We start from the raw sequence: 12,457 nt of genomic DNA on the forward strand, positions 1-12,457 counted from the left end.
CAAATTCAAGACCAGTCCAGGATCTGAATTATTGGTAGCCCCATCTCGATAAGACCCAACATTGTTCCTGGTTCACTTCAACACTTCTAGGACTTTTGTCTAAAAATGAATCTTTTGATTTGACATTGTCAAGAATATTAACTAGTGGCTGACAAGTCAGCCACCTACCTAGTTATCACTTCTTGAAAGGATAACTACCATACATGTATTTTTCCCAATTTGGGAACACGTCTACAGTTGGGATACACTTAACATCTCACATTGATAATAGAATGTCACAATGAAATAAACGCACTTTTTCCATGTTTAGTAAAATAAAAAATAAAGATGTGTCTTACAATCAATGGACCTTAGACTCAATAAAATACAGCAAATGTATAAATAACTAGAATTCAAGGTAGGAAGTGGTCAAGAAGCATTAAAATGGGCATCAGATCAATGACAATAAAATTGGATATGGCACCACTTCTGGAAACATTTTTATTCATCCCACAAACAGAAGGTGCTTTCTGTGGGCTGGACACAGTGCTGGACACTGAGGTCCTGCTCCCAGGCATTGACAGGCTGGCCCCCCAAGCCCACCTAGATTCTGCCTGTCTTTGTGAAGGAAATGGTTAATGGACTTCTGTGGACAGCACCCAAGGACGTGTTCACTTGGTGAACTCGCAAACGAGTTAACCGAGAAGTGTCAAGGATTGCAAACGATCCTTGAGAATGCTTGAAGTCGTGAGAACACTTTCTTGGGATGTTCCCAGGAGGCGCATTATAGATAACCAAGTGCTTGAGAAGGGAGGTAGCGGCCTTCTGCTCTTGAGAAAAGTATAACAGAATTTATGCATTAATGCTTATCTCGCATGCACTAGCTTGCTAAATGTAATAAACGCTGTAACAGCGGCTGGGTCGGTGCTACTTGCCTGAGAGAGCAGTGGCCCCCGCTCTTCACCTGCGTCTCGTCTGCTGCGTCTTCCTCCGCGTCTCCGATCATTTTAATCAACACTTTGAAGCCCTGTTCTTAACGTCAGTCCATCCAGTACTTTTTTTTGAAAGTTCAAAATGGAAGCACAGTTGAAAATAACTGTAATTCACTGCAGGTCATAAAAACCTGGAGTCAAATATTGTTCGTGCATCACAAATGAGAATAATCACTGTCAGGGTAAGAAAGCCGAGAGAGGAAATTTACAATTCCTCATAAATATTTCCTTATTTACAGAGGTTATAAATGATTATGGCAATTTACAGAGCTTCCAATAAAAACCAACTCAAGATACAGACACAAGAGCCCGGGAGCCAGTATGAGAAACCGCCTCATCTGCCCGAGTCCTCCCGAGTTTACTAACATCTGTCACATGCCTTCCAGTGAAGCAGATGGTCTACATGGCAGCAGCTTCTCCAGGTCTAGTCCTCAGAAACACACATGGATACACTTGAAGTACTTAGGGTCACAAGGAGGGGTGGGGAGTGGCAGGATTATCTCGCAGCTGGGGCTCTGACCTTCCAGGGGGTTCTAGGGGAGTGGGAATCACAGCTGGAGTCCAGTTTTGGCTGAGATCCCCAGCAGCTAAGGAAACAAATCTATCAAAATGGCAGGGTCCCAAACTGGACAGCCACCCATGAGAACCCATGTGAAAAGCCCAAGTTATTAGCCTAAATCGCTCAGATGGGGCAGGGGCCACCAGGATCTCAGGGGGGCTCTTAGCTGACGTAGGCCACGTCCAGGTTTCCTTCCTCCCCTCCTTTCAACTTTCAGGTGCTTCTGCCACATTTATGGTAGCCCACCCCAGGGTCCACCGTTGATGGTAGAGACCCCCACAGGCCCATAACTAGCCCACATAACAAGCCCCCATAACAGGCCTTGGTTTTCTTTCTATCCCCAGTGGCCGGCACATGCTAGGTCTTCAGGAAGGCCCCTTTGCCTGCCCACTCCAGCAATGGCTTGAAGGCAACTCTGATGCCAACTGGACAGGGTCTTACAGGGGTCAAAAGGGCTGGTCATGAGCGCTGGGCCACAGCCAGCCCAGGTCTTTCCGGGAAAATGTGCCCACAAAGCAGCCTCTTCTAGGGAGTGGGGAGGAAGGGAGACAAGTCAGGGAAAGGTTCCACAAATCTTGTGACAACTCACCAAGTCCCTTGAATTCATGCCTGAGGGACACTCGAGCTCAGCTTACTAAACAGGAGGCTGGGCCTGGCCTGGACCTGTCCACCTGCAGAAGCACCTTAGCATCTGCACAGTTAGCATAGGGAAACCACCGGGTATGGCTAAGAGTGAACAAGCCCTGACTCCCCTTCAAAGGACGGAGTAATTGCCATCTCCTAACTGGGAAGTGTGTCTTCCAAAATCACTCCCTTAGTAGAGCAAGGCAAGAGCAAGACACTTGCCACCACCAACACCCATTCCCCACTCCCAACGGTCCCCCACAGTGAGGCTCAGGCTTTGGGGCTACGCCCTTAACCAGGGCCCCGCTTCCCTGAAGCAAGAAGTCCTTTGGGCACTTTGCCCACCTCGCAGTCCCTCGGAGAACAGCCCTTCCCCGAGAAAGCCAGACGACGGCACAGGATACTGTGACCCAGTGAACGAGTGCCCCTTCAGAGAGGCAGCTCGGATCCAAGAAGCACCTCAGTGGCCCCCTTAGGGAGTTCTCTGGGTGCTACCCCGGGCTCTCCATCGTCGCACGAGAGAGAACTGTTTAGGGAGCCCCCAGACTTTCCAGGTCACAGCCGCTCAGCTGTCTCTCCCCAAGGCACCCGCTGTGGTCCCGATCGGGTCCCGGCGCTCTCAGGTCTGGGTGCAGCAGAGGGGTCACTGGGGGGCCTTCCCGACACTGCGCCTTCAAAGGAGGACGGCGGGTAGCTCATGGTCAGGGAGCCCCTCTCACAAGCCGCACAAGACAGAGAGAGCCGGCTGACACGGCTACCCTGGTGGCGCCCTGTGCGTGCGCCGGTGCCCCGCAGCGTGGACCGTGGACAGGCGGCCCGAGCGCTTCTGGCGCAGGGCGCACTCGGCGGGCTTCTCCCCGGTGCGCGGCGGCCGTTGGGTGGTGCGGGGCGGGGCGGCGGGTGGTGCGCGGCGACCGGTGGACAAAGCACTTGTCGCACTGCGTGCAGACGCAGGCGCGCTCGGCCGCGGTAGCTGGCGAGGGTGGCCGGGGCCGTGTCCTGCCGCACACACAGCTCCGTCTGGCCTAAGCTTTTGCCACCCTCCTCTCCTTGGGGGCAGGAGGCGGATCCCCAAAGGTTCCCCCCTCCAAAGCCTCCTTGCCAGGCCCCCCTTCAGCTGCCCAAGCCGGCTCTTGCCTCTCAGACCCTCCCTCCAGCCTCCTCTTCTCTTGGCTCACCAGCCAAGTCTCTGCTGGAAAGGGACACAGACGGGACAGTGAGTGGTCTCTACCACAGGCTTTGGAGACAAGCCTCACCCCCACCCCCGCCCTTTGCTCTCCTGGTATATCTGAAGGCCCAGGCTCAGCATGAGCCTGACACTAAGGACCCTCACTCTGGTTCCGGCCTAGTGATCTCCTCCTTGCCTCTGCCAGGGTCCACCTAATGTCACCCAAACACCCTGTTCAGCCCAGCACTGGGCCTTGGCTTAAGGGTCTTGTCCGCCTAGAATGCCTGGGGCCTCCTCTGCCTCTCACCCCTGCTTCTAGCCTCACCTGTCCCATGGAGCCTCCCAAGGCCAGCACGGTGACATGTCCCCCAACAGCACCTTCGTCTGTGCCACACGTGGCCACAAGACATCCCCTACCACAGCTTCACTACAGAACACCTTCAACTGTATCCACGTTGTAAGCACGTGGGCTTTTTCTTGGGATGCTGTCCATGATTTTCCTCAGAATCACAAAGGCCTCTCTGGCTCTAGAAAGTTTCCTCTTTTTTTATCCTGTCGATCTGTGTTAGGCTTCTCTCTCCTCCTAACTGCAAGCTCCTGGAAGGGGAGTCTGTGTCTCAGGCACACATAAGTCCCTGCAGTGCCCAGCACCACACTGGCTACGGGCATGTATGTGTGTGGAATGGAGTCAGGAAACATCTTCGGGAGTAAAAGGAGAGTAATTTCACGGAACTATAGGAGGACAGTACATGGCAAAAGACACAGCTGGCCTGCTCGCTGCCTCCCCCTCAGGACTCTTGTGCAGGAGAAGGCCCTGCTGGAGGTGCTTTGCGGACCCCCAGGGACCCGATGTCTCCTAAAGCCCAGAGATGCAGCCTGCAGCCCTGCCTGCCGAGCCTCACCTGAGCACAGGTGTGTAGTCACCTCCTGGGGGCCCTGCTAGTTCCTCCCATGAGCCTCTTCCTCCTGCTTGATCCAGGTCAGAACACCTGGGGGAGATGCCAGCTGGCCTGTTTTGAAGAGAGAGGAGGAGGCCCTGGGGCTTCTCTCCTCTCACTGCCTCAGTCTGGGACCAGACACCACAGGGCACTCCCCAGAGAACTACAGGTCCCAGCAAAGGCAGAGCAGATACTGGGGATTTCTGAGAACACAGACATAAAGAGGCAGGTAGTCAAGCTGGGGGAGCCTGGCCTGCAAATGACAGGGTGCAGGCTGTGACGGGGACAGTCAGTCGTCTTCCAACACTGCCCTTCTTCAGTAGTGACAGAGCACTTGGTGTTTTGTAGGGTCTGTGCCCACCTAGAATACAGACCATGTAGGACCTCCCCTGCAAGAAAGGTGCCATGTGGCAGGTTCTGTCTAATGGGAGGTGAGGGGCCCTGCCTGTCCCAGCTAGGTGGCCTCAGTGCCTGGGTTTCTTCATCTATGAATACACATGCAAATGAAAAGTCATAATAGGCTTAAATGGGTCAACATCTATAAAGTACACAATAAGTATTAAAAGTGTGTTTATTAAACAAGAAAAGATGTATTGGCCTTAAAGGGAAAGGCATCCCATCTTGATTCCTTCTTAATGGCTACGCACATGGTAGTGAGCCCTAGGAAAGGTGGAGCGACAAGCCAGAAGGAGCCTAGGTTGGTGACACTGTGAGCTGCCAAATAAGCCCTGTCACCACTATCTCGTCTAAGCTATTTTTGGTTGTTTTGTTTTTTTCAGTCTCTGTTACAGCAGCCAACCATATATCCTACAGTGCCCTTGGGTAGATGTCTTTCAGAGGCTAGGTAACCTCACCAATCTGTGCCAATCTCTAAGGCCCATCTTAAGAACAAGGAATAATTATTGCTCCTCCTTCCTGCCCCAGCCTTGACACAGGGTAGGAAACAGTTTCAGGAGTACAAGGAGAGTAATTTCATGCAAGTATGGGAGGATATTAAAGAATTCTTGTTAAATGAGTGAGTGGATAACGTTCCAAGCTGCCAGTATCTAACAGCTATCCACATCACTGAACGCTGTGCCAGGTTTTGTACCCAGGACTACAGGGGCACAGCTTGTTCCTCTCCACTGTACACGAGGCACCTCTAACACAGTCACACAGCCTGGCTGCCACACACCAGGCTGGCTCCCCACGACTAACCAGGGCCCTGGAAACCAAGTTCCTACCAGGCTTCAGAGAAGGAAGTCGATCAAAATGTACCAACACAGAGACACACAGGTGGCACCAGGGCATGGGGGGAGCGAGGCATGCACTCCTGTGCAGCCGCAGGGGCCAGACAACACTGTGTGTTTCCAAAGTGGTGGCATCAATGGATGTGGATACCCCAGCAGCACTGACAGCGGTGTGGGCAAGAAGCGCTTTGACATGAAAAACTGGAATGTAGCAGCCCTCTGGGCCTGGGACACTGCAGTTGGTAACTGTGCCAGCTGTGAGAACCACATCAAGGATCTTTGCAAGAATGCCACGCTAACCAAGCGTGTGCTACTTCTGAAGAGTGCACCGTTGTGTGGGGCGTCTGTGACCACGCTCTTCACTTCCGCAGCATTTCTTGCTGGCTCAAAACGTGGCAGGTGTGTCCACTGGACAACAGAGAGTGGGAACTCCAAAAGCATGGCACTAGAAAAAGAATTCTTCCATCATGCTTAACTGTTTTGTTATTCATTTAATGACTGACTCTCCTGTTAATTATAAATTAGATAGGAGTGAGAAAAAAAAGGACCAACACAGAAAGATCCTAACACATATTGTTGAGTGAAGACAACAATGATATGCACAGTAATTTGTGTGTTTTAGCCTGAAGGTTACATGCCAACCTGATAATAGTGGCTCCCCTGGGGAGGGCTGGGTGGGGCAGGTGGCCAGTAGAGAGCCATTTAGCCTTACCTGTAACCTCCGCAGTGCTTAGTGAGAATGTGTTCATGTAAGAATACAAATGCATAACTAATGTAAGAACACATTTGCATAACCAAAATGTCAACACTTTCAAATGTTAGAGGCTGGTCAGTCCCTGTTCAGAAGGACCCTGCTGCCTTGGTTCTCAAACTCTGACCACATCAGAATCACCTGAGGAACGTGTTGGAACTGCAATGCCCAGGTCCACCCGGGCCTACTGAATGAAGACGAGTTTACACCTTTCCTAGAATTCTGGCAGGAGGATCCGCCTGTGGAAACACCCCGTAGATGAAGCAGTCTCGCACCTTGCACTGCCGGCCCGCAGAGGATGTCCAGGCAGCTCCTAGTGGCAAGGCCGAGTCCTGGGGTGTGAGGGAGAAAGCAAAGCTGTCTCCTGATGAATCTGGAAAAGCTCACGGAGAGGTCAGGAAAGAAAGAAACCACTAAAACAGCAAGGAGTACCCAGACCACGGGCAGCCCCCAAGCCCCCAAACCCCCTGAGGAAGCCTCAATCCTCCACTTTCCAGTGCTCACTTGAGCTTCATTCAGAAACAAAACCTGCTCCATGGCAGAGCTGAGCCCGGGGCAGGGGGGCCTCTGGCCCAGGGGCACCTTGGCTAGGCCCTGCCTGCTCTGCATCTGCCTGGCAGCTGCTACAGCCCTGGGGACCGCGGCGCCGGCTGCAGCCTCTGAACAAGCCCCTATCCTGCCCACACCTGCTGCAGAGGCCCAGCCTGTCCAGGGCTTGCTGTGGAGCCTGGGCCCAGCCCCCCTCCCTTCACCACAGGGAAGGAAGCACCATATGGCCCCCTGCAGCACCGGCATGAAGTGAAACCACAAGGGCCACACGCTGCCCACCCAGCGTCTTGCTCCCGGCTCCCAGCACAGGCTGGCTGCTGTCTTCATCCTGCTGTGCCCAGCCCCTTACTCAGCCCTGCTCTCTCTGTGGGGCCCCCACCCCTGCAGGGTCCTGAAAATGTTAGTTTTAGCCTCAGTCCTACATGCCAGCCACTCAATACCTTTGTCAATACCCAGCTTCTTCCCTGTACTGGGCTCACTGTGACTTCATTTACCTATTCAAAGAACCTACTTCAAAGGGGAACCTTTCTCCCCACATAAAATGTAAGAATCTAGAAGGCAGGGAGGAGTGTCTCAGCACGATCCTTTGTGTTCCGAGCGAACAGGGCTCCAGAGTTCTTGTCCCCTGCTTCAGAGTGGTCCCATTTTCCCCTGTTATGTTTCCAGAGGACATCTGAATAAAGGGTTCCTCACCTTAAAAGAAAAAAAAAAGCTTTGACAACTGCATTCTGATCCAATGCTATTATTTGAAAGATAAAAAAAAAGAGCTCCTATTCTGGTTCATTGCTCATTTCATAATTATTCATTACCATCCTAGTACATGTCAGGCACTGTTTCAGGTGCTGGGTGCGGGGGCATTACAACAGGACTCAGTCCCTTCCCTCAAGGAGAGTGACACCCAGAGGCTCTGCCCTCTGCCCTTCCTCACAAGTTCCCTAAGTGGTCTCAGGCCATAGTGATGGTTCCAGAGGGACAAGCATTGTGGGATGTGGCCAGGCATTCCCTGGGCACCAGAACACCTGGGTCTGGCCCTGACAGTCGGCTGTGAAGTCCAGCAGCTCACTTCCCCTTCCTCTGCCTCTATTTCTCCAAATGGAGATTCCTGACACCAGATGCCTTCACCAAGAAAGTGGGAGGCCCAAGCCCACCCTTACCCTGAGGGATTCACCAGTGCCAGGGCTCTCCCCAGCCTCCATGCCAGGCAGGCTGTGGCTGTCTGCCTCATCTCCCCTCTCCCCAGGGGTCAGGAGCTCTAGCTTGGTGGTGGCATGGTCTGTGGGGAGAAAAAGGGCAGTGACATGGCTCTCCTCTGCAGGCCTGCAAGGATGCAGGTGCCCTCCAGGCTTGCAGCAGGACCTACTCCCCGTTCAAGGTGGAGAGGGGGCAGTGAGTGTACAGGGTCAAGGCCTCCCATCTTGCCAGGCTGGCCATGCAGGAGACAAGCCTGGAAGAAAGGACTCCCATCCACTGCCCTGTCTCCCCTGAGGCCAGCATCCTCCATCACCCTGCCTCCTGCAGCACACTGGGACCCTCTTCTAGAAGAGGAAACTGTCACGAGGCAAAAGGAAGTAAGGTACTATGTCCTGGGCCTCTGCCTCCCAACAAAGGGACAAAATGCCAACTGCTCACCTGCCCAAGGCAGTGAGAGAATTCAGCTGTGCAAAAGGCTACAGTGGGAGTGCGGGAAAGGTCTAGTCTAGGTCTGCTCAAGTCTTATACAAGCACACACACACACTTGCCAGAAGAAACTAACATTCCAGAGCTTGTCCTCATTTTCTGGACCTGGAGCACTCTTAAAAACAAGCCCACAATTAATCCTTCATTCAGCATGAGTTTCTTGAGAACTCACAGTGTGCAGAGTATAGCTCAGGGAGTCCTAGGGATGCAAATATAAAGTAGGGGAGGCCCCCATACTCCAGAAGTAGACAGGCTGGTGAGGGAGAGCTGTGCACATAAGAGGTGCCTCTGGTGCCACGTGAAGGGCAGGACAGAGAGGAGCAGATTCCAGTTCATATCTAGTCTCCACAAGACCTTGGACAGTCATTTAACCGCTCTGCATTTCATTTCCTAAAACCTAAAAATGAAAATTCTACCTGCCTGAAGACAGAGGGTTAATGAAATTATCTCAGTGTGCCTCTGGCTCTCAGGTCCAGAAGTCTCATTTGATTGAATAAAGGAATTAAGCCAAGGCTTGGAAGCCCCCAAGTAGTCTCTCACCCAGGGAGGCCAGGTCTCGAGGTTCTCCTTCACAACGTGCCTGCAAGAATGCCTGCAGAGCTCCTTTGGCCAGTCCTCTGGGCTACCCCCTGCTGCTCTGAGAAACACTTGGCCACATCTTCAGGAGTCACGGGTACCTGCAAATACAGATCACCCACTGTTGCTTTGCCTCCCATGGATTTGTCAACTTTTTTCCCTGGGGTGACGGAGCCACCAAAGATTAGTCAAAGCCCCTCTCTTCTGAGCAGTAAGAAGCCTCAAAAAGGGGTTAATGTCCCAGAACCCTCAAGGGCGAGGCATTCCTTCCATTTGGGAAATTAACCATGAATTGGGGTTCTCTTCCTGCATTTTATTCTCCAGCCTACCAAGTTACAGGAAGGGACATAGGTGGGGTTTTGCTAAGTACAGTTTAATAAGTTTAACAATAGAAGCTGGTAACATTCACTAAGTCAAGCAAGGTGACCTTCTATAATGTAATTTGCAACAAAGGCTTGATTTTAGCAAACACTCTCTTCTTACGGCAATTTCCCAGTATCTTCACATATCAATCAGTAACCTGTCTGTCTTTGAGCCAGCAACCTTGCTGTGTTACAATTCTTTATCTACAACAGAGACTTTATAGCCTGGGGAAATTCTCCTGTCCTTTGCAAGGGCAATGTTTGAAACTGCAAGGCTTTGGAAAACCAGGCTCTGTGAAGTACATTTGCTTTATGCATACTCCAGAACCCACCATGAGTGACAACCATTTCAGAGAACAGCTAAAACCAGCTCCAGTCTCTCCTCTCCCCACCTCCAAACCAGAGGGCACTGCTGACCAAACCACTGGGCAAATGCAAGCTGCTCTAACCATGTTCGCTACAGTCAAAGGGCAGAACCAGCAGCTAAAGGGATTCAGGGTTAGGGCTCCTGGGTCTCCTCCCCTCTCCTAGGTACACATATATCTTCTATTCCAAATGTGGGCTTCATGGAGGGGCTTCCTGGTGATTTCCCCTACCTGTGCCAGTCGTCATTCTCAGAGGTCATTCTGGAATAAGAGATACAACCATCACTGCACAACCACATCCCTCCCAGCAAACCCCATTCCATCTGCCCAAACAGGCATCTTTCCTGTGTCATACTTTCCTTCTGACATTCTTCAAGCCCTTATAGTCAACTGGTGACTAACATTAAGCATCAAGAGGTTGCACTTCTGCAGCCAAGGGGCCTTACTCTACTATGAGTGTGAGAACCCTTCTGTAGGTCCCCTCACCCACATCCAGTTCCTGTACCTTGAGGTCCTCCTCCTTGCTGCCCAGGGGCAGCCGCAGGACCCAGAAGTTCCTGTTGCGCAGCAGGTTCTCTATGTTCTCCAGCCGCAGCTGCAGCAGCCTGTACTCCTGCAGCAGGGTCCCCAGCACGGCCCACTTGCCCTCCAGCTAGTTCCCGAACCTCACGGCCGTCTTCTCGCAGTTGGCCAGCTTCTTTTCAGCTGTCCCTGTTCGAACCTCTAAGCCTTGAAGTTGAACAGCCTGGGACTCCATCTCTCCACAGCCCGCACAGTAGCCAAGAGGGCCAGAAGGGAGATCTCCACAGACTGGATCTGAGCCTCTCCTTGGAGGTCAGACCCCATATGCCAGTCCTGCGACTAGAAACAAGGAGATAAGTCAGCCACCAAAAGGAGAGGGGCCAAGAGACATTCCTAGCTGGAATGGAAGGAAACTTCTTCTGGGGGCTAGAAGGCCTCACTGGTCAGACCTCCAAACAGACTCCTCTCAGAAGACAATCAAGACAGCAGACATGAACTCCACATAGCCCCCGTGGGAAAAATCTTGAACCAAGACCCAGGGGCAATGGGAAATGATACAATAAGCATTACTGTCATAAATGAACAGAGTACAACGGATGTGAATCCCAGCTCCACCACTGACTAGTTATATTAGCATAACCAATCACTTAACTGACCACCTCTTTTTCACCCAGGAACAAAGCCCGGAAAGCAGCAGGAGCCAGGAAGTGAGTGAGAAATCTGAGTCCCGAACACGTGCTAGGGGTCAGGGTCAGGTGCAAAGCAGGTTGCAATCTCGGTCCTCACCTTCTAGAGCAAATCCACCCCAGGTAGTGGGCTCGGAGGGGAGTAAGGCCCTGCTGTTCTGGCCTTGTTGATCTCTAAGTTCCTTCTGCCCTGACATCCACTGGTGTGTGACTTCCTGCCCTGCCTGAGATACCAGTCCGTGACCCAGGTGCCTCATCAGCCAGCCCCAGAGTAGTCTCTACAGTGGGAGGCCACGTCATAGCTGACAGGAAATGAGGGCCAGAGAAAGTCAAAAGCCTGCACCTTAGAGTAAGTAGTTAGGACAAGGAAATACTTCAAAGAATTCCCTGTCCACAGGAAGTGGAAAGTGTACCATGTATTACGAGAAGTAATAACATAAAATATCCAGCAATGCCTCCGTGGGGGTCAGCTGAGGGACAATGTGTCATTCCTGGAAATAGAACTCTCCTGGAAGTGACTCAATACCTACCCTGCTGTTTGCATCCTGTGCTATTGGAGGTACAAGCCACATTCTCTAAGATTCTATTTTTCTCACTTATGAGGACATCATAATTTCCCTCACTCTTAAAGTGGTTGAGTGGATAAGATGCACTAAAGGCATGGAAAAGCACTCAAGATGTATGACATTATCACATATTCTATTATTAAAGACAAATATAAAGGCCACAGACCAAAGATCAGAACATGCCATGAACCAAAGACTGTGACTAATCCAATTCTGTGCAACTGAGTTTCCCCAAGACCTCCCCCTAAAGAGCACTCAACAAAGTGTCCCATACATACTAGGTACTAGTTATCAGACTCCTGTCCCTTCCTCCTGCTCTTACAGCATGACCTATCCATGGAGAGTCTGGCCTCTGACCAGCACAACAAAGTGCAGCGTGGAGGAGGCGGATACAGCCTTCACATCCTGACCTCCCTGCAATGCCTGCCACAGATCTCACATCCAGCAATGAATCTAAAAACCTCTGCAAAGCTATTTCTACCAGGAGATGAGCTCCCTGCCTTCAGAGACACAAGAAAATCTCACCTCAACAGTTCTGGTCACAAAGGCCAGGGACAGACTAGGTCAATCCTGAGCTGAAACACTCTAACCAAAAGTCCCCTACAGCGCAGTTTTCCCCCCAGCAGTAGTAGGAAGGACTTTCTGGGGAATTTTGGAAGAGATCAGGCAGGTACTGGAATCCATCCTGGCTAGAGTTAGAGCTCAGGTGGAGACCTTTATTGGACCGTCACAGCTAAGGTAGAGACTCTGACTCCACAGGAGGAAGCTGAAGCTCCAGCCTGGGGTGAATACACCCTCTTCGGACCATGGCGCTAGTCCTAGGCTAGAAAAAGGGAAGGGGAATGAGGTGGATTGTCTCTCTGAGATGGCCAATGGTGGCGTGGGGGGGGGGGGGGGAAAGGGGACATAAAGGC

The 12,457-nt window shown here is 51.8% G+C and overlaps 1 protein-coding gene across 1 annotated transcript; it reads right to left on the minus strand.

Annotated features, from left to right (window-relative positions):
* Positions 1-2,709: 2,709 nt before the first annotated feature.
* On the minus strand, positions 2,710-10,536 carry LOC103598743. The gene is given in 5 exon segments (XM_008582795.1): positions 2,710-3,203; positions 6,516-6,572; positions 7,958-8,062; positions 9,047-9,143; positions 10,275-10,536. Coding segments are annotated over 5 exon segments (1,005 nt in total). The 5' UTR covers positions 10,527-10,536.
* Between the last annotated feature and the right edge of the window lie 1,921 nt (positions 10,537-12,457).

The sequence above is a fragment of the Galeopterus variegatus genome, unplaced genomic scaffold, assembly GCF_000696425.1.
Source record: "Galeopterus variegatus unplaced genomic scaffold, G_variegatus-3.0.2 Scaffold2726, whole genome shotgun sequence".
Taxonomy (NCBI): domain Eukaryota; kingdom Metazoa; phylum Chordata; class Mammalia; order Dermoptera; family Cynocephalidae; genus Galeopterus; species Galeopterus variegatus.